Source organism: Dunckerocampus dactyliophorus, chromosome 3, assembly GCF_027744805.1.
Source record: "Dunckerocampus dactyliophorus isolate RoL2022-P2 chromosome 3, RoL_Ddac_1.1, whole genome shotgun sequence".
In the NCBI taxonomy this organism is placed as follows: Eukaryota; Metazoa; Chordata; class Actinopteri; order Syngnathiformes; family Syngnathidae; genus Dunckerocampus; species Dunckerocampus dactyliophorus.
The window spans coordinates 8125056-8146435 of record NC_072821.1 but is presented as its reverse complement, the minus strand read 5'-3'; the positions used below and the strand labels follow the sequence as shown (position 1 = coordinate 8146435).

Genomic DNA, 21380 nt, shown 5'->3' with positions numbered 1-21380 from the left:
TGTTAATGCTGTAATTGTATCTAGCAATTAAAGTAAAATTGAGTGCAATACATGGCTGCAACCAGTGGGGGCACCGTTGCTGATTAAATCTACTAGCTTATGACCTGAAGAAGAATAATATGTCAGCTATGTGATGTAGCGATTTTACCTCCTCCATCCATCCATTTTCTATGCCGCTTATCCTCATTAGGGTCGCGAGGGTATGCTGGAGACTATCCCAGCTGACTCTGGGCAAGAGGCGGGGTACACCCTGGATTGGTTGCCAGCCAATCGCAGGGCAAACAACCATTCATGCTCACATTCATACTTATGGCCAATTTAGAGTCGCCAATTAACCTAACATGCATGGGAGGAAACCGGAGTACCCGGAGAAAACCCACACACGCACGGGGTAGAACATGCAAACTCCACACAGAGATGCCCAAGCGGGGATTCGAACCCTCGTCTTCCCCATCTCCTGACTGTGTAGCAAACATGCTAACCACTCGGCCAAGCTTAACCACAAAGCCTGCGATTGTACTTTTAAAAACATTTTTTCTGTCATCTAAAATGCCTAAAAACAATCACTTTCTCATTGGTGAAATACATTTTGTATTAACAGACACTAGAGAGAACATTGGATTCAACCAAACTTCATGATTTACAGGGATAATCATGTTGGGACTCATATTGGAACTCAAATGAAGCTAAAATATGCAACATTTACAATACATGAAAATAAATCATATTTAATCACAATTACTCCTTAAATTATATATACATTTTATCATTTATTTTGTATATTTCACCAAATAATACAAAATTAATTACATTTAATTGAAAAATATACATTCAAATGAAAGAAAAATATATTGTCTAGAACAACAGTTTAATTAACACCATGACTTAAGGAAACTCACAGATATTTAAGCCTTTTCGGTCATAACTCTTGATTCAGTTGTGTTCACAGCCCACTTGTAGTAAATGTCTTTTACTACAAGTTGCAATTGTTTGATTGGACACATAAATAAAAATGCACATCTTAAAAGTGTTGAATAAATCATAGCTACTTTAATCACATTGACGCTCATACATATTTATCATTTCCTGACAAAATCAGAGAAGAAAACCCATACAGCGTTACTTTTTTTTTTTTTTTGACATGTCTAAATTTGTGAGGATTCACCAAGAAAAACGTGTTTTCTCCCTTCAGCTATCATAAAGACATTTGGATAATGTGTGGAATGGTTTGTGATTTCATGTTCAGGAGGACTCGGAAGTGATGATGCTGCATGTTGAGCACTCCGATATCAAAGACAAACAACAGCAGCTGTCATACGAGTAAATTGAGGATGCGAACAATTTTTGACAGGGGTGGGAGGAACGGCAAAGTAGCTAAAAGAGGCTTGTGACGTGAGGTAGATGAAGAGGGAAATGAGAAAGGACAAGGAAGAATCACAGTTTTACTTTGGATTTATACTTGTTTGTATGCCGCATGTGCCAGATCACTCTTTGTGTTCGTAGCAGTGCTTGAGATCTCAACATGGGATAAATTAGGCATTTTTTCAGTTTATTTATTTATTTTTTTTTCTTCAAAGCATTAAAAAAACTGTAATTTACCCACTTCCTCACCAGAATAACTGCACAAAAATTGCTATCTATGTTGGAATGCATGAGAAGTTCCATAAGATGGTATACATACAGTAACTGTTGGGTAATCTTTTCAATATAGCTCTTGTATTGGATGTCATTTGATTGCACAGAAGTACCGAGTGGTACTAAGTGGTTAGCATGTTGGCCATACAGTCAGGAGATCTGGTCAGCTGGGATAGGCTCCAGCATACCCCCATGACCCTAATGAGGATGAAGCAGCGTAGAAAATGAATGAATGAATGAAGTCGCGAGTGTAGTGGCTAGCAGATGTAGCCACACCATCCTTTACTATTAGTTGCATCTAATGGTTTATCTTTATCTCCCTCAGGTGAAAGTGATGGTTCGTGTTTGTCCGGTGTCTCAGTCGGACGCCGTGGCGTCCAGTTCTTTCCTCAAAGTGGACCCCAGGAAGAAACAAATAACTATCATGGACCCATCGGCCAATCAAATGCCTAGCACCCCCTCCCAGAAAAAAGCAGGGACCAGTCAGGTGCCTCCGAAGATGTTTACTTTTGACGCCGCCTTCCCTCCTGATGCATCGCAGGTAAGACTTTATACTTTATAGCTACCTGTCTTCCTAGCTAGTTGTACCTGCAGTATATTTATATATCTACATTACATAGCTCATTACCATGATACATTATTAAATTGAAGTATTTCCGTGATTGCCCTATGCAAGGTTAAGAGCAGGATAATATCAATAGGAGTTTTGTTAGTTTTAGCAGTACTTTATGTACATGTCAAAAGCTGACCTTACCTTACCTGTTGCTAGGCGGAAGTGTGTGCTGGAACGGTTGCCGAGGTGATTCAGTCGGTAGTGAATGGAGCAGATGGATGTGTCTTCTGCTTTGGACACTCCAAGCTAGGTAAGACACGCACACACGTACATCAAGAGGTTGTGTGTGTGTGTGTGTGTGTGTGTGAGACTCAGCTGGCCTGCATGTATCAGACAGAGAGAAAGAAGAGGATTAGTGTGTCTTTCTCTGCTTGCTATGTTTCTGTCTCCCTAATCCGTTCCTGTCTTCTTAAGCTGTTTTTTGAGTGGCTGTCTTTAAAAAGGGTCCGGACCCCTCACGGAAGACGACTAACACATGCATGTGCACCAAGCAAAGCCTAGCTATAAACATGCATGTTGAGACAACCTTGGCTCTGACATGTGCTTGTCACTGCTCAATTGTACTTGATAAATGGTGAGAGAGACTTTTTCTGTCATGTAGGAATCCATCAAACAGCAGTAGGCTTTGTTCTTTCAATCAATATTACGACTGTTTTTGCACTGTGCCAACCTCACTAGTTCCACTTATGAGATCATTCTCAGCGATATAGTCCCCCTTTGGCCATGGATGGTAACGAGGCCACATTATAAGGGCCAATTACCTTTTGGTTGCTAATTAAAATAAGGAAAGTGACGCACTGATCATTTATCTCGGATTCTGGAACTGTTGGCTGTAGACACACACTGACACACAGACATGGTATGCTGTCACTGTTACACTTTAAAACAATATTTTCACAGACCACAGAAGAATTATTAAATCTGGAGGACCTTCAGGAATGAGCGATTCCTTTTTGAAGACCATTATTGAATCATTTAATGGTCATTCTTTGAAGATCATTTGCTCATAATAAGCCATCTAGTATCTAACATACAATCTCATACTTATTATGGTGTTTCTCTCTCAGTGACAAATCAAAATATCCATTTATGCAGTGACAGTGAGTCTGGAGTCGAGACGCTCCAAGAAAGGAAGGGTGGGAGGGAGAACACTGACAAGCACTCCTCCATTGTGACTAAGAACAAATCACACACATTTCATATCACAGGCTGTACATGTCTTTGTGTAGTCTGATCCCTACCTTCTTGACAGCCACAGCAGGTGTGTGAATAGCTGTGTGTTTGTGTGTGTGTGTGTGTGTGTGTGTGTGGTGACTTTGTGGCCCAAGGGAGAATCTGTACACTTCATACGCACGTTGTATTTCCCCTGCAGGTTGTTTTTGATGTTCCCTGTCTGTGTGTGTGTGTGTGTGTGTGTGTGTGTGTGTGTGTGTGTGTGTGTGTGTGTAAACCAGGCAAATCCTACACCATGATCGGCCGCCATGACTCCCTCCAGACGCTAGGTATAATCCCCTGTGCCATCTCCTGGCTCTTTAAGCTCATCAATGAGAGGAGAGAGAAAACAGGGGCGCGCTTCTCTGTTCGTGTGTCTGCAGTTGAGGTAAGTGCTGCTAAACTGGCAAGTCTATTTATTAAAGGACAACAAGTCTTTACTTATTAAAAGTAGTATAGTCCCTTAGCATAGGAAATACAACATCAAATCAACTGTACCACTTAATGGAAACATGGATTTCACTGTTGTCCAAAGTCTGGCCCAGGGGTCATTTGCGGCCCGTATCTTGAGTTTTATTGGCCTGTGCCATATTTTACAAATAAAATTACACACTGCCCGAATTAGAACAGTACTATTAAGGCAACTGTCAAAACTCGGAATCTGTTTATCATGTAAGGGCATCCAGATCAACAATAATATCTCCCCCAATGGCTGGACATTGCAAGAAGAAAGTCATGGTCTTAAGTCATGGCTTTACTGTGCTTGTGAAGGTTTGGGGCAAAGAGGAGAACCTTAACGACTTACTGTCAGAGGTGGCCACAGGAAGCTTGCAGGATGGCCAGTCACCTGGAGTCTACCTGTGTGAGGACCCCATCTGTGGCATGCAGGTACAAACGTGCAACATATACCGTAAATATCTCACATCTTCAACATAACTGACTAAATCATGAGTGTGTGTGCCTTTATCATGATTATCCTGATCAGTCAGAGTACAAATGTGTGTGTCTGCAGTTACTGTGGTTATAGGATTAGGCCGTGTGGTACAAGCACATCTGTGTAATCCCTCACTAATCTGACATAATCTCATCAGGAATGATACCCAGCAATCAAACACGCATAGGCACACACACACACTTCACCTTTCACACCAGCAGGCACATCACATACGTGTTAATTGAATATGCCAATCATTCCTCTGCATGCATGCTGGGTGCTGTGCAAAGCTACATCAACACACTACCCTCTTCTTCTTGTGGCTTTGTCTCATGGCTAATCATCCGTCTTTCCTGCAGCTCCAAAACCAGTCGGAACTGCGTGCTCCCACACCAGAGAAGGCAGCCTGGTTCCTGGATGCAGCGATCGCGGCGCGCAACAGCAGCCAACGTCCCAGCAACGCCACCGAAGAAGACCACAGGAACTCCCACATGCTGTTTACATTACACATTTACCAGTACCGCATGGAGAAGACAGGCAAGGGCGGAAGTGAGTGCTTCACATGTTCTAAAATATATAAATAGACCATGTCGTTCAACCACAACATACGCTATACTCACATGTACCAGCACTGGCTATGTTATTTTAATCACACCGCTCACATTGTAAAAAGTATGACAAATACGTTTAGCAGACAAAACTAGAAAGATTAAAGAACCCATTCAATTTTGGTTAGGCTATGGATAAAGGCGCCTTGGCAGAGGTCTGCGCTCTCTATTGAGTGACATACTGTCCTTATAGCATTACTAAAACAACTCAATCTCAACTGTAAGACGTTTGCACAGTACTGCATACTGCAGTACGGCATTATTTACTACTTATCATCACTAGTATCCAAATAATTTCATAGGAAATTGTACAAAATGTTTTGCAGGATATTACGATGGAAAAGTCATAATCAACGCACTCCATATGCAACAAAAATGCATTATTTTGTCAAAAATTCTCATCAGATAGGGGTTATTATCATAAAATTATTATTTGGGATGGTTGAGATAGTATTTTTCTCAGCCCAAACATGTATCATCTCAGAAACATTACGACATTTCAGTAAATAAGAACTGTAAAATCAGGATATATTATAGCCTTTAGCGAGTGTCTTATCCATTTGCCCTTATTATATGCTAATCCACTTGGGGACGTTACTGCAGGGAATCAGGGCATTGTTATGATGTGCTGTGATGTATTATCAACAATATCATCATTGGCATTTACGCTTCATTTACATATGACTTCTGAATGAAATTCCTTAAATTCCTTAGAGTGAATACAAAAAGTTTTCCAATGTCTACTTACTACTGACTACATTACATCCCCTAAACCCAGAATCAGTCTCATGCAGATGAATTGTTTTACTTTGTCCTTCCTGTCTCCAAAACTCCTCTTCACCCTTCCCACCTTGTCAGTGTCGGGAGGTCGCAGTCGCCTCCATCTGCTGGACCTGGGCAGCTGTGACGTCGGCATACTTGCAGGCGGAACGAGCGGCAAAGGCAGGGAAAGCTCTTCACCCGGCTCGGCGCCTTTGTGTCTTTCCCTGTCAGCCCTTGGCAACGTCATCCTGGCCCTGGTCAACGGGAGCAAACACATCCCATGCAAGTAAGCTCCAGTCTGAGGATGGGAAGGTGCTTTAATAATAATAATTAGTACCGTGCAGCATCTTGATGGAAAAAATGTGGAGGTAGAGTTTATTTCTTTATGTACACACGTCTCCAATAACTGTAGTATTTCAAAGAGTGCCCCACAAAGGGTTAAATGGAGAGTGCAGCTTGAGAGCTGCAGCAGAATAAAGAAACCAGAAGAGTTGTTTTTTTCCCTCTAGGTTTTAGGGACTCAATGTCATAAACAACACCTGCTGTTGCATATTCATCACATTCATTTCTGTACTTTCGTGATGAGTGCTAAAAGGAGCTAGAAAGACAAACTGAGGTGGAGAGAGGCACACGAAAGGCAAAGGACAAAACAGAAAAATCTTCAGTATGAATGTACGTGCAGTGAGCAATATGTAAATGTTCTACCTTCCTTTCTCACTTTTTCTTAGGGCTACATGACCGTGTGCACCACACTGGGTTAATTAAATCACCAGCGCTTGCATTTACATGGGAAAAACAAACTCACTGAGGCTGGGACAAGAGGCTGGTTTTTCAGTTTCGTGACTCAAGATGCTGGCTGATTTTTGAAGGTGTTTTGGTTGATGGCGGACATGTTTTTCCAGACAATCTTGCTCAAATTTTACAGATATGTTCTTGTCAGTCCCTTAAACATATTTCCAAATTTCACAGTGATTCAGGTAAACACCCTGAAGTTACAGTGGATGTTTTGTGCATTGAGCTGTGTGAGAAAATTGAAGTCAGTCTGACTTGTGGGGTCAGTCTTTGGGTTGTAATAACAGCACATTAGCAGAGCACAGCACACCACAAGCAACACAGTAGGGGTGCATGTTTTACCTAATTTACACCCTTTTGTGTGCTGTGTACAGCAGTTTAGGAGTAGAATAGTTACACAAACACACACTTACACAAACTAATACATGTCCCTGTGGGGTGTTCTGTTTTTTTTTGGTATACTGTACATGACATCTATTAAGCACAAACTAATATGTATGCCAAATTAGCGTGTATGCTAAATTCATGTTAATGAATACATTGGGAGTCTAATTTAGCCACGTTATTCTCAGGGAGTGAGTTAGGAGATATGGGCGAGGTTTTGTTGAAGCCTGCGGCGGCAAACGGAGGAAGAAGAGAGGAGTAACTTATCGAGTAAGAAGAGGAGGTCAAGACTGAAGAAGTGTGTGTTTCAAGAGATATGCCCAGAGGCTATGTGTTTTTTTTTTAATAAAGGGGACAGCAGCATGAGATCTGTGGGCACAGAGGAGCCTGCAGGGCTCAGAACGTGCACACATGCACCTAAACATGAATGAATAGAGTCTACAGTGTGCTTTTAGTCTGCAGTCTGCTTTGGGAGAAAGCTCTTCGATCTTGTAATGTTAAAGACTGTGGAAGGCCTCTTTTTCCACCCATCCATACACATAATACAGTGGAACCTCGGTTAGCGTCCGTCCCGGTTAGCGTGTTTTTCAGTTAACGTTGAAAACTTACAGGAAAACTTTGCCTCTGTTTGTTTTCCGGTTAGCGTACAGTACAGTGCATGTCTTGTCATGTTATTACTGCACTGCATGAGTCCAACTGTGTTCGTAATATATTTATCACACAACGTCCTTAGCTTCTAACAAAGAAGCTAGCTTGCTATAAAATGGCAACCAGTCATCTACGTAGCCCGTGTATGAGCTCATCAGCGGTTGACGAAATTTTCCATGCATAGAACAATTCTAAATGCACATACATGACAAATGAAAGGGATAAATGAATATTTAAGGTTACTTGTACCTTGACTGAAGACGTGATTCTTGATGTGGGTGTCTCGCTGCCACAACATAGCTTTGGCAATCACATCAAGAATCACATCTTCATTGAAGTTAAAAATAACCTTAAGTGTTCATTTATCCCTTTCATTCATCATTTATATGTATTTACTGTATATGCATTTGGAATTGTTCACTAGAATTCGAAAACTACTAAACTTTCTCGAGCAGATTAATTGGCTTTACATTATTTCTTAAAGGAAAAATTGATACAGTTAGTGTCAGTTTGGGTTGGAACGAGTTAATGATGCTAACCAAGGTTCCACTGTATATGATTAGTGTTCAGTTTACCTCTGTGATCTGTTTGCTTCTCTCTTGTTCATCTTTGAAACTATTGGAGTACATTTGGAGGTTTTTCTCATGAATGATTTTCATAACCCTCATGTCACATCGTCTGATTTGGCTTACCTTTGTGCTCTCCAGGGATAGCAAGCTGACCATGTTGCTAAGGGAGTCGCTAGGCAACATGAACTGCCGCACCACCATGATCGCTCACATCTCGGCCTCTCCTGGTGACTTCTCGGAAAGTCTCTCCACCATTCAGCTCGCATCTCGCGTCCTCCGCATGAAAAAGAAAAAAACTAAAGTCTCCGTGGTGAGTTTTAGTAAATTCATTTGACTCATCGAATGTGGTAGATACCTTTTATCTCACAGTGAATTCATTGTGAAATGAATGTATCCATCGTCATTAGCTGTGTGGAGCAGTGGAGCCCTCTGCCCCACGTTGCCAAGGAAATTGCATGATTCCAATTCCAATTTTACTTCTTATTGGGCTGGGGAGCACAAATGATGCTAGGTCAGAGAGCCCATTAATTCTGCCTAGCAACAAGTGGCTGTGCAAATGCTAAAATTTTATTTTATTATGAGGTGTTCTAATGAATCGCATATGTTTTAGCTGAATTCTGTTTTTTTATTTCTAAATGTAAAACATCTGTGTATCGTCACTGAAAATAAGCGCAATTCTCTGGCCAGATACTGTGGCCAGTGTGAGTTTATTTTTCTTTTAAATATTTAAATTAATATTTTTTAAAAATTGTGTAAAAAAAAACCGCTGTATTCTTGTTGAAAATGTATCATTTTTAAAAATATTTTTTTTCCTGTAACTAACTCTTCTGTGAACTGCATATTAAATATGTTCTATATATGTTGTCTTGTATAAAAAGTATTTTCTGTCACCGCCATTTGTCCTCAGCAGTACACCTCCAGCTCCTCTGGAGGAGAGAGCTCCTGCGAGGAAGGTCGCATGCGTCGTCCCACCCATCTGCGGCCTTTTCACCACCGCGGTGACCCCGGCTCAGACGTCCCACTGCTGCGCCTGTCCAGCGACCCGGATGAGTATTCCAGCAGCGAGCAGTCATGTGACACGGTCATCTACGTGGGTCCCAACGGTGCCGCTGTATCAGACAGGGAGCTGACGGACAATGAGGGTCCACCGGAGTTTGTGCCCATTGTTCCTGCCTTGCTGCGAGCTAAAACATCAGAGGTACAGCATCAGAGTCAGGTGATAAAGTCATAAATGAAGCTTTGATCCAAAATAGATGACATAAATGACACCTTGAATTCTGCTTCAGCAGGTGCAGCCTGAGCCAGAGAGCCAAGGGCAGCATGAAGGTCCATCTCAGCCCCAGCCTGCTCAATCACTACTAGGACAGCCATTAGCCCCTGTGCCTGAGGAGGGGGCCGAGTGCCTGAAGTGCAACACCTTTGCTGAGCTGCAGGAGAGACTGGACTGCATTGATGGCAGTGAGGAGGTACAGAGCACTGCTGTATTCATGTCGCTGTCAACACAAGTATTAGGACATCTACTGGAAATGACAATACAACAAAATAGAACTGCTTCCACTCTTCTGGAAATACTTTGTAAAGACGTTGTGTGGAAACCTTGGTCCATTTGTGAGGTCACTAAATGTGTTTTAGTGAATTCCAAAGGCATTTGCTGGATTTACACACCAAACCCTTCCAAGGATGCCTTTATGGACCTTGCTTTGTGCACTGGGAACAGAAAGGGCCCTTCCCCAAACTGTTCCTGCCAAGTTAGAAGGACAGAATGCCTGATTATGCCAATGCCAGATTAATTAATCAGTGGGTTCATACATATGCTGTGTTGGAGAACTGTTAAATATTCTTTGTCATCCATTCTGTTAAGGTAACTAAGTTTCCCTTTGAGGAGGTTCCAGCCAACAAACAAGGATCCAAAGAACCATGCTTCCCTTCTCCGGGCGCAGCTGCTCCTGCTGAGCCCAACTCTGCTGCTCCATTAGATAAAGAAGCCAAAACAGGTGGATTCCTTCATTATAATGCAATATATCTGCAATGTATTTGATTCTTTTTTCTCAGACACTCCTAACAATCACATCAACAAATTCATACATGTTCTGTATGTCAGGGTCAACTAAAAATTGTTCCCATTTAACGAGCTGTACTTTCCACAGGGTCTCCACCTACTCCAGAACGTGCACTCCAGCTGTCTTCCCCCTCAGCCGCCACATCAAGGAAGACCAATGACCAGCAGTTGCAGGACATCAAGGAGGTGGTGGAGGAGGCTGAGCTGGCCCAGACCATGATCCACAGTCTGGCTCAGAGTTCCAGCACTATGACCCATATTACTGGAAACAGGAATGTCACCGGAAGCATCACCTCTAATCCTCTGCACAGGGCCAAGGCCTCGCACCTGTATGAAAGGTGAGACAAAAGCAAATTAGAAACAGTTGTACACCAATGTATACAACAATCACAGTAATACAAAAATGAAATTCATGAATGTACTTTCTCTTTAAAATAATTAAAAATATATCTGTCTGGACAGTCGTGAGAGCCTGACCGTGGGAGGTAACACTGACGCAAAGACACGCCCACTTGGATCACCACGCCTCGGCATTGCCAGTCTAACTAAAACCTCAGAATATAGGTGAAGTTCATCAATAATGTTGACCAAGGACATTTAGTTCAGTAATGCCAAGTATTACATCTGGATTTTTAAACATCCCAATATGAACGTCTGCGTTGTCCGCAGGGCTCCGTTGTCGCCGTCACAGCGGTGTAAAGTGTACACCCAGAAGTGTGTGATGCCAGCGACACCTCCTCTCCCTTCACACAATTTGGCTCAGGATGGACAAACCACAGACGCTTTGACCTCTGACAGTATGGGATAATCACACTTTCCTTTAGGTTGATGACAATATCCTTTAGTTATCATTCGTATGAATTAAATGTGTTTCCTACAATGCAGACAGTTTGGCTGCAGACAGTGGACGCTCCTCCACTGAGTCCCCACTGTCTAGAACTTCTCCTGTGGGTATGAGCCCCCAAGTCAAAGATCCGATTCCATCCCTGTCTGCCAGCTTGGGCTCAGCTGAAACACTCTGCGATGATGATGTCCCCCCTATACCCTTGGACACACACAGGGATGGTGAGCACTTTTCTGATATTGAATTGAACTTAACTGTTACAAATAAAGTCAAGACGGAGACACTCCTGTCCTGTCCACGGCAGCATCCATGCCAGCTGGACCTCACCTGCTCTGTCAGGATGTATTACTATACCCGGGGGTTCCTGGTGGAGAAGATGACCCCCACATCGCAGCTCTCATGGCGACACAGGGTCTGGCATGTCGTCCGATGAGCATCATCAGCTTCAATAGCGATGGCTGCTCCGTGGATGCCCTTGCTTCAGATTCACAGGCCTCTGCACTTCTTGGGGGCTCTGTTAAGGATGGAGCTGCAGAGAGCTATCATGTGTCTGCAACAAGCTGCGGGGTTACAGAGGTGGTTGCCAAGGCCGAGGTTAGTGTGACTGAAACACACACTGTTTTATATGTGGTTGGGTTTGGATAAGTGATATTTGCAGCTAAAACAGTTTCCACTCTTCTGGGAAAATGTTCTACAAGAGCGTTATTGTGGGAATCTCATCCAACCATGCCATGTTGATTAAGCTGTCGAAGACAAAATTATTCTATTAGCATACCGATGGACCCATTCTCATTTTTAATCCCCTACAGGTGGCAATGGCCAGGCTGCGCATGGAAGGGGAGGCTTTAGCGCCCGTCATGTCTCCCATCACCTCCTGGATGAGTGATCTGAGTATGTGCAGTGAAGCTGATCAGTCCCTCCATAGCTTCAGCCAGTCTCAAAGTCAGCAAGGGGAGGCCTTGGCTGAAGTTAACCCCTCTTGCAGACTGGATGGGTCAGGCAATAATGAAAGCAGTTTAAGAAGAGGAAGTCTTGAAGGAGAGCTGTCAGAGAAAGAGAGGGAAACTCCAACCAAGGATAGGCTGAGAAAACTGCCTCCATCCATGGCTAAAACCACCATTCAGTCTTCTATGGCACTTGGGAACCTCTCTACTTTCAAAACCCCGATCAGTGCTCACCCATGTGTAGCTAGTGGATGCTCCTCACCATCAAAGTTCTCTGTGATAAACACACCACCATTAGCTTCTATTTCCAGTGAGCTGAGCTTTGAGGACCCCTGGCTGAAGCGCAGTATGGAGGAGAGACATTCGAAGAGCCATTCAGGAGTGAAAACTGAAGAAGCTGGGAATGGGAACCTTCAGAATTTCTGCAGAGATGGTAAGAAAGTAGTCTGAATGGTCTGTGCCAAGCACAAGTTGCAAGGGTATGTTCTTTTTTCTGTCAGTTAGCAGGGTTAACTACATAACTTTGTAGAGGGGTGAACCATACATGTTTCTTCCCTGTTAGTCCTTGGTTGAGGGTATGCCAATGTCTCTATACTGTAATAATGTATCTGCATTGTCTTTTGGATTAATATCTTCCAACCTGATTGTCCATTCTCAGCAGTTGAAGATCACGGGGGCTCTAGCTCAGGCGGGGAGGTGGTATCATCCCCAGAGTCCTTCAAGAGAGTGGTGGATGGTTGTGAGATGGTCGCTGGTATAATAGCCCAAGGAGAGGCTTTGAGTGATAACTACAACCCAGAAATCCATCGCACTGCCAGTCTTCCTCGTGGCTGGCATCGTCTGAACCGCCACGACGGCTTAGAGAACACAGCGGACTACAAGAAGAATATCGGTGCCACCTCTTCAACTCCCTGTAGTCCTCGTGCCACACTTGACCGCCGGGGATCAACTGGGAAACAGGGCTTTTTCTCCCACAAGAAGGGAGGCATCCCACCTTTGCCTCCTGTACGCAAGTCCAGCCTTGAGCTGCGTAACAGGGCAGCTAGTCCACTTCATCAACCCCTTCATGCGGTCTCCATGATGGGAAGCTCTTCAGATGATATGGTGGGATCTGGATGTGGCAGCAGACAACGAGGCTGCAGCACAGATAGCAGTAGACTCTTCAGTGCCAAGTTGGAGCAAATTGCGAGCAGAACTAATTCTCTGGGTCGAACCCACAGTGGTTCCCACCACTATGACTGCTTCTCCTTAGAAAGAGGAGAGAACCTCAGAGGGAGTGGACCCAAAGGTGACGGTAGCATGCCTCGTACAGGACGCAGCCTCACCCGTGCGGGATCGGTATGTTCTCCCTCTGGAAACAGTTTCGGAGCCAGTCCTGGTTCCAACAGCGCTCCGCAGTCACCGGCAAAATCCAGCGGCCAGTCAAAAATCTCAGCTGTCAGTAAGCTCTTGATGACCAGCAGTCCTAAAGCCAGGAGTCTGTCTGCATCCAGCACAAAGACTCTCAGCTTTTCTACCAAGTCTCTGAGCCAGGCCTCAAGTAGAAGCTCAAGCCTGCCTCCTAATGGAAAGGTAAGGCTTCATTTGCATCCAGACCATAACAATAAACTTCCAAACCTAAGCTTGTTGTCTGCTTCCTCAGCCCCAGACCACCATCCAGGGCCCGGTGCAACAGCAGGGACCCTCTCCTGCATCCTGGTCTACACAGTCTCTGAGCCGCAATCGAGGGGGAAGCTTTGCTGCCAAGCTGCCACTGCGGGCTGTCAATGGTCGTATCTCAGAGCTTCTCCAAGGAAGTGCAGGCTCACGTTCAAGGAGTCATTCCCAGGGAGGAGGCGCAGATTCAGGGGAGGAGAAAGGGAATGGAGGAGCAGGGTGAGCCAGAGTTTTACCTCTCAAAGTTTTTTCATTGTTGACATACAGTATCTTATGACAATACTTCTCGTTTTCTCTCAGTGGAGGGGTCGCTATTACAGGAGGTCTTGCTGGAGGCGGTCTGGGGGAGGAGAGAGTTGCAGCTGTCCAAACCCTTCCTTCTCCCTACAGTAAGATCACTGCTCCACGAAAACCACATCGCTGCAGCAGTGGCCATGCCAGCGACAACAGGTATTTGGACGATTGATTCTCAGTCATCCAGGACATAGAAAACCACAGTAAGTTGGATCAAAGGCAACTGGACATCTTCTCGGTTGTTGAAGAAGTTGCCTTGGATTCAACAGTGTGGGCGACTTCACTGATTTGAACTTTGCTCTTATTTTTGGTGTCTCACAGTAGCGTCCTGAGTGGCGAGCTGCCCCCGGCCATGGGGAAGACGGCCTTGTTCTACCACAGCGGAGGCAGCAGTGGCTATGAGAGCATGCTGAGAGACAGCAGCGAGAACACAGGAAGTACTTCCTCGGCTCAGGACTCTGTCAGTGAGCACAGCTCAGCCACCACCTCCTCCAGACGCAGCTCCAAGAGCAGCAAGAAGAGCAGGGGCAACGCTGGACACCTGGGGGGTAAGAATTCAGTGTTGAGCCTGTCTAATGGCCCAATGGTTTATTTTTAATTTACCACTCAATAAATGTTCTTTATGTTGGCCTCTGTGTTTTTTCCTAATACAATAACAGCATGGTTAATTAGTCTTTATAAGAGGTCTGCAATTTTAAAGCACCCCTCTCATTAATACTTCCTGTTAATACCTTTTCAAAGACATTCACGCTAAATTGAATGGACCTTCTGGGAGGGGCATATTACAACAGAGGATATTGTGTGCAGGACTTTGCCTTAATTGATGCAGTAATAAAACATGTAAAAATACAGCAAAAAAATAAAAAATACATTTTTTACTTCCTAGTATACAAATGAATGACTAAAAGGGCCAGTCGACAACACTGATGGCCAAATTGTGAAGGGGACCATTACAAGAAGTAGCAGTTAGGGCCACAATGAGAAGCAATAAATAAATAAATAAAACATATACATATAGTAAAAAAAAAAAAAAGATTAAAATATTGTTTTTAATTTTCACAATTGTATAAGAAACATTCTATTAACATAATAGTGTTGAAATTTTACTCTGAAAAATACACAATATTACGAAAATAAAACCTTAATTTTATGAGGAAAAGAGTAGCCTACTTTTTACATTTTTTTATTTTTTTAAAGAAGGATTTATTTATTTTTACATTATTTATTTCCTACTTCCAACATCAACATGTCACAGCAGTTGGAGTCCAGCAGTAATTTGCATGCATTATTTTAAGACCCAATACTGATGATAATATAATATTGCTATACCAAAAGACTTCATAATTTGAAGTACAAATTAGTCATTTTAAGAGAAGAGACTCTTTCACTGATTAATTCTCTTGATATTCTTGGAATATTACACACATTTCTTGGAAAAGAACAACTTTATTCTTATAATATTCTGTCTTTTTCTCTAAATTGTGATATTTTTTTTTTTTGGTTCTCTTGAATGTGGCTCAGAGGTTTTTGCACTTTTGTTTCAAACATGCTCACTCAGCATTTCCGGCAGCTTCCAACCTACTGAACAGATGATCGATTGTAAGCTGTAAAAGTCCACATTGTGACAAAGTGTCTTTAGAATAAAGTACAAATAAAAAGACAGTCTGCTGTGGAGTGAGAAAGCTGTGTTGGCAGGTATAGGAAAGGTGACCTCGACCATCCATGTGTGAAATGGTAGCAGGGCACTGCCGCTGTTGGCTATAATGAATCTACATTCACCAGAACATTACACAGGAGCCTTAATATGCCTGCCAAATCACACTCCACTGCTTAAGCATGACAGACGATGTGTGCATAAAAAGCAGCACAGCCTCTGATTATCGATTTCTATTAGAATAACCTTTTCAGTGTTCACAATTGGAAAGTTTTCTTCCCCTTGTTCTTGAACTTTTTGACCACTACTCTTGAAACTTAGAGCTTTAAAAGAGTCACTGTCAATAAGTGATTGCAATGTGTCCAGCGTGTAGTCAAAAGCGGGACGTGAGGATGTGGCAGCAAATGTTCATCGCCTTTCTGTCATTGCACTTAAATTGGATTCACTGGTCCTGTTCATTTTTAATTCCATTTCTCGTCCTGCACATTATCGCCCTGCTTCCTCTCTCCATGTACCGTTTCCACCTGCAGAGTGTAATTCTCTCTGTGTGGCTGGTTCTTACGACATAATGAAATACAAATGTCTCTGCTTGACCTTTCAGTGCCGTGCAGCGACTAAAAAGATTATTAAAATAACTCTTCGCTTGCTGCCATCCTTGCTCTCGCCCATGTTACTACAAGTATATCACTTCCTGTAACTTACAAATAAGCCTGTAATATCTAAAGGGGATAGAATACAAAAGCACTGAGTTAAATAAGTATGTTACCACACCCATGACAAACTAGAGCCGTGTTTATGTTATACTTTTGTCTCAAATGTGATATTTTCAGGTATTCAGCGTCGTCGGCTTATCCCAGCACTGACCTTGGACTCCTCCTCCTCCACCTCCCCTCACCGCGCCACCAAACAGGCCACGACGTCCTCATCTTCCTCCTCCTTGAGCCCAGGTGCATGCTGGGTAGATGGCCCTCTGGGGCCACCTGCTCCCACAAACCTCCGAGGTACAGCGGAGACCTTTGAGATCAAGGTGTACGAGATAGACGACGTTGAGCGCCTGCAGAAGAGGAGGGACAAAGGCGGGGTTAAGGTGAGGACAATAACATCAACGTTTTAGTGCAGGGACACTTGAATTTAACTGACATGGAAATGTATTGATGTATCAAAGTAAAACAACATTGGAGGCAGTCTGTGAGGTGTATGTCAATTATTTGCTACATTTACTCCAATCCACGGTGGATTAATACTTATAAAATGTCTACTTACTTTGCATGTTTGTGTGTATTAGGAGATGGTGTACATCAGTGGTAAACTTCGCCTGCTCGAGCACCGTCAGCAGCGCATCAGCGAGGTCCGAGCAAAGTACCAGTGGTTGAAGAAAGAGCTGGAACAAACCAAACAGTACCTGATGCTGGAGCCGCACACATGGACAACTGAATGTAAGTGTCCACTGGCTTTGAACTAAAGTTGGATGAAAACTGTTTTTTTGGGGGTTTTTTTACTGTTTACTGCTCACACAACAGTAGGGTTTGGATAGCATGTTTTTACACAGTTACATCGCCAACTACAGGCCTGGCATGCGTACTGCAGTGGCATAATTTTTTTAAAGTGTACTCCTAATTTTCCTGTATTCTCATGCGAGCTGTGTTTAATTTTATTTTAGAATACCTTTACGTATCTTTAGAAAGATCGAATAAAAAGACTAAATCTCAATCAAGCCACCTTTTTCCCCACATTTCCACTTAAATTTAGGACAATTTATATCCTTATTATATTATTAATCATAATTTAACAATAATTTCAGTTTGCTGCTGTTAAACTTTTTGAAATTTCAAGTCAGAGAATTTGGATAAATATTAAAGTGGGCAAAATAATTCCTTACTGCTCTTTGTGTGGCTTTTTCTATAACCTTCTCAGCATCTTGTGCACAATACAGTTGTCCCTCGCCACATCAGGATTCAAATTATGCGGCTTTACTCTCATGGTTTTTCAAAAAATACATTAATTAATAAATCATGCCATTGCATGGTCAAATACTACGACTATTATGAGTCAATATGCATATTTAAGCACATTTTATATTTTTTGTCTAAATTAAGCACAAATAGATAAATTAATTAGATAAATAGATAAATTAACTAAAATTCAAATATAAGTATTCTACACTGGTCGCGAGGTGTCAGTAATGGTACTGCAATATTCGGTGAGGCACAAAAGCACCAGACTTGGTCGCCAGAACAACAGGCTTTTATTGCAGGTTTGAATGATCTCACAACAGGCACAATAGTCCTTAATAAAAACACGGAATAAAAACACAGGCTACCGTTGTGGCCGTAACCTATGTCAAGATGAAGCTCAACTCTGAACCGCCTATGTCACTTCCTGCCCACCACTCACTGTTCTCCCCTAGGGAATACATGTATAGCAACACACACAAGCACAAGTCTTATTTATGTCTTAAATGGCTCATTTACTTTTATCATGTCTACTATATTGGGTAATAGTAGTATAAAGGTGACTATAGGGATGCTATTTCATGTCTAGAGGGCTCTAATAATGTTAAAAATATTTAAAAGGTCGCAAACAGGTTTTCTATGCTCAAACTACGAAAATATTCAATTTATATATAAGGAATCCTACTTTGCAGAAATTCACTTATCACAGTCAGTCTGTAATTCTATTTTTTGTGTGTGTGCGCGTTTGTTTTCTCCGGGTACTCCGGCTTCCTCCCACATTCCCAAAACATGCAGGTGAGGTTAATTGGTGACTCTAAATTGTCCATAGGTATGAATGTGAGTGTGAATGGTTGTTTGTCTATATGTGCCCTGTGATTTTCTGGTGACCAGTCCAGGGTGTACCCCGCCTGTCGCCCGAAGTCAGCTGGGATAAGCTCCAGCATACCCCCGTGACCCTAATGAGGAGAAGCGGTATAGAAAATGGATGGATGGACAGTCAGTCTGGAAGCAATGAACCGCAGGAGGGATTACTGCATATCCTTTCAGCCTCATCAGCCCTTGCTACCTAACTGATTGTCTGGAGTCTACTCAAATTTTCACTCTCCTTTCATACTGTAAAAACGAAAAAATATATTTTGTGTGTATGAATGTGTATGAAGAAAATTGTCTTAATTTTTCATACACTGCTGTATCAGATAGTAGTAGACAGGAATGTGTCTATGTGACTTAGCTGGAGGGTTCACTGTGGGGGCAACAACGACATGGGACACAATGCGGATGCGCTTGATGTGTCACTTTTCCTCGAATGAATAAGGACGGACGAGACTGCAGGACGTGATCGGATTCCGAGAGAAGACTGTCGGCACGGTGACATAAAGAGAGACATTACAGCAGGGTTAAAGCCTCATTACAAAGACAAAGTGCAGAAGAAAAAAACATAAGCACTGACTGGAGTCATTGTAAATCAATACCACACAGCTCTTGATCACGTGATCAAACATTCATGGGAGGCTCACTGATTGCTTTGATCACAAAGGAAAAAACACGTGACTGATCTGACACTCACCAAATGTTAACATAGACACCTCTGTGACATTTTGAACTGCACAGCTTACGTCACATCATCGCGTAGAAAGCGTTTAAGTGATGTTTTAACTTAGGGATTATAAATTTAGTCTCTGTCATAAAAGTGTAAAAAGAAGTTAACTGCGGTCAGTATTAAAAAGTTAAGATAAAATGCAGTGCGCAGTGAGAGGCGATGGGAAGGGGTGGCAATTCTTGTTGCCCTCCAGTCAATTGTTTGCGCTAATGCGCCAAACAGCAGTTCAGAATACCCGCCCTTTTTGGAGTCCTTAGAGGGAATATTGGGGAGTGCTCCCTCGGGGGATTCCCTTGTTCTGCTGGGGGACTTCAACGCTCACGTTGGCAGCAACAGTGAGATCTGGAGAGGTGTGATTGGGAGGAACGGCCCACCAGATCTGAACCTGAGCAGTGTTTTGTTATTGGACTAGATTGTCCATAACAAACACCATATTCAACCATAAGGGTGTTCATATGTGCACTTGGCACCAGGACACCCTGGGCCGCAGTTCTATGATCGACTTTGTGATCGTGTCGCCACATGTTTTGGACACTTGGGTAAAGAGAGGGCGGAGCTGTCAACCGATCACCACCTGGGGGTGAGTTGGCTCTGACGGTGAGGGAGGATGCTGGTCAGGCCTGGCAGGCTCAAACGTATTTTGAGGGTCTGCTGGGAACGTCTGGCAGAGTCACCTGTCAGAAGGAGTTTCAACTCCCACCTCTGGGAGAGCTTCAACCATGTTCCGAGGGAGGTGGTGGACATTGAGTCCGAGTGGGCCATGTTCCGTGCCTCCATTGTCGAGGCGGCTGATTGTAGCTGTGGCCGTAAGGTCAACACCGTGGATGGTGGGGATGGTGTGCTGCTAACCTCGACTCGAGATGTTGTGGACTGGTGGAAGGAATACTTCGAAGACCTCCTCAATCCCACCGACATGTCTTCCAATGAGGAAGCAGTGCCTGGGGACTCCCGTGGGCTCTGCTATCTCCGGGGCTGAGGTTGCTGAGGCGGTTAAAAAGCTCCTCGGTGGCAGGGCCCCGGGGATGGATGCGATCCGCCCGGAATTCCTTCACGCTGTGGGCGTGTCTTGGTTGACACGACTCTGCAGCGTCACGTGGACATCGGGGGCGGTGCCTCTGGATTTGCAGACCGGGGTGGTGGTCCCCTTTTTTAAGAAGCAAAAAGTCGGACGCATTTCTAGTGAAGGTTGGACTCCGCCAGGGCTGTCCTTTGTCACAGTTTCTGTTCATCACTTTTATGGACAGAATTTCTAGGCGCAGCCAGGGTGTTGAGGGGTTCCGGCTTGGTGGCTGCAGGATTGGGTCTCTGCTTTTTGCAGATGATGTGGTCCTGCTGGCTTCATCGAGCCGTGACCTTCAACTCTCACTGGATCGGTTTGCAGTTGAGTGTGAAGCGGCTGAGTTGAGAATCAGCACCTCCAAGTCCGAGTTCATGGTTCTCGCTCGGAAAAGGGTGGAGTGCCATCTCCGGGTCGGGGATGAGATCATGCCCCAAGTGGAGGAGTTTAAGTACCTCGGGGTAGGATGAGTTAGGGTAGGATGGAATGCGAGATCGACAGGTGGATTGGTGCTGCGTCTGCAGTGATGCAGATCCTGCATTGGTCCGTTGTGGTGAAGACGGAGCTGAGCCGAAAGACAACGCTCTCAACTTACCTGTCAATCTACGTTCCTATCCTCACCTATGGTCATGAGCTTGAGTAGCGACCGAAAGGACAAGGTCGTGGGTACAAGAGGCCGAAATGAGTTGGCTGGGCTCTCCCTTAGAGATCATCCGGGAGAAGCTCGGAGTAGAACCGCTGCTCCTCTGCATTGAGAAGAGCCAGATGGCTTGGGCATCTGATCAGGATGCCTCCCGGACACCTCCCTGAGGAGGTGTTTAGGTCGTGTCCAACCGGTAAGAGGCCTCGGGCAAGACCCAGGACATGGAGAGACTATGTCTCTCAACTGGCCTGGGAATGCCTCGGGAACCGCCGGGAGTAGCTGGGGAGAGGGAAGTATGGGCTTCCCTGTAATCACTGTACAGCAGAAAAACAAACAGTACGCCTAAGCTTTGATTAGAAAAACACTTATTGCTTTGAATGAGAGTCAGCTTACCTCACATATCATCCCGTGGATATTCTTCTCTTATTACGCTCTTCTTGTTGATGTTGCCCCTTTTGGAATGAAGCTAAAGAAAAAGCAAAATGTCAATAATTTCACACTTACTGAATTGAAGTCTCTT

The 21380-nt window shown here is 43.8% G+C and overlaps 2 protein-coding genes and 1 long non-coding RNA gene across 12 annotated transcripts in view; 1 reads left to right on the top strand and 2 right to left on the bottom strand.

The window, feature by feature from the left end:
• The window catches only part of kif26ba (kinesin family member 26Ba), an 89817-nt gene that overhangs the window by 62896 nt on the left and 5541 nt on the right, over nt 1-21380 (top strand). For 2 of the 6 annotated variants that reach the window (XM_054769648.1, XM_054769642.1), the window contains exons 6-27: nt 1961-2176; nt 2405-2498; nt 3703-3848; nt 4232-4348; nt 4754-4943; nt 5861-6050; nt 8296-8467; nt 9065-9373; nt 9444-9623; nt 10019-10151; nt 10305-10554; nt 10679-10780; nt 10886-11013; nt 11102-11281; nt 11365-11654; nt 11870-12437; nt 12663-13576; nt 13647-13879; nt 13961-14110; nt 14276-14502; nt 16439-16695; nt 16894-17044. In XM_054769648.1, coding sequence (XP_054625623.1) covers nt 1961-2176; nt 2405-2498; nt 3703-3848; nt 4232-4348; nt 4754-4943; nt 5861-6050; nt 8296-8467; nt 9065-9373; nt 9444-9623; nt 10019-10151; nt 10305-10554; nt 10679-10780; nt 10886-11013; nt 11102-11281; nt 11365-11654; nt 11870-12437; nt 12663-13576; nt 13647-13879; nt 13961-14110; nt 14276-14502; nt 16439-16695; nt 16894-17044 — 5197 coding nt within the window. The remainder of the gene's footprint in view (nt 1-1960; nt 2177-2404; nt 2499-3702; nt 3849-4231; nt 4349-4753; nt 4944-5860; nt 6051-8295; nt 8468-9064; nt 9374-9443; nt 9624-10018; nt 10152-10304; nt 10555-10678; nt 10781-10885; nt 11014-11101; nt 11282-11364; nt 11655-11869; nt 12438-12662; nt 13577-13646; nt 13880-13960; nt 14111-14275; nt 14503-16438; nt 16696-16893; nt 17045-21380) is intronic. The other 4 variants (XM_054769644.1, XM_054769647.1, XM_054769646.1 and 1 more) reach the window with 4 other exon arrangements.
• Nucleotides 8512-9549, bottom strand: LOC129178020 (uncharacterized). Its single transcript, XR_008569733.1, has 3 exons — nt 9427-9549; nt 9049-9341; nt 8512-8645 (listed from the first exon to the last, which is right to left on the bottom strand). It is a non-coding gene; the product is annotated as an uncharacterized LOC129178020 (long non-coding RNA).
• smyd3 (SET and MYND domain containing 3) overlaps nt 16492-21380 on the bottom strand; it is a 75018-nt gene continuing 70129 nt past the window's right edge. The window contains exons 17-19 of one of the 5 annotated variants that reach the window (XR_008569726.1): nt 21254-21326; nt 16872-16989; nt 16492-16662 (exon numbers count right to left, since the gene is read on the bottom strand). The gene's annotated coding sequence lies outside the window, so the exon portion shown is untranslated. Of the gene's footprint in view, nt 16663-16871; nt 16990-17774; nt 21175-21253; nt 21327-21380 lie in introns of those variants that run through there. The other 4 variants (XR_008569728.1, XR_008569727.1, XR_008569731.1 and 1 more) reach the window with 4 other exon arrangements.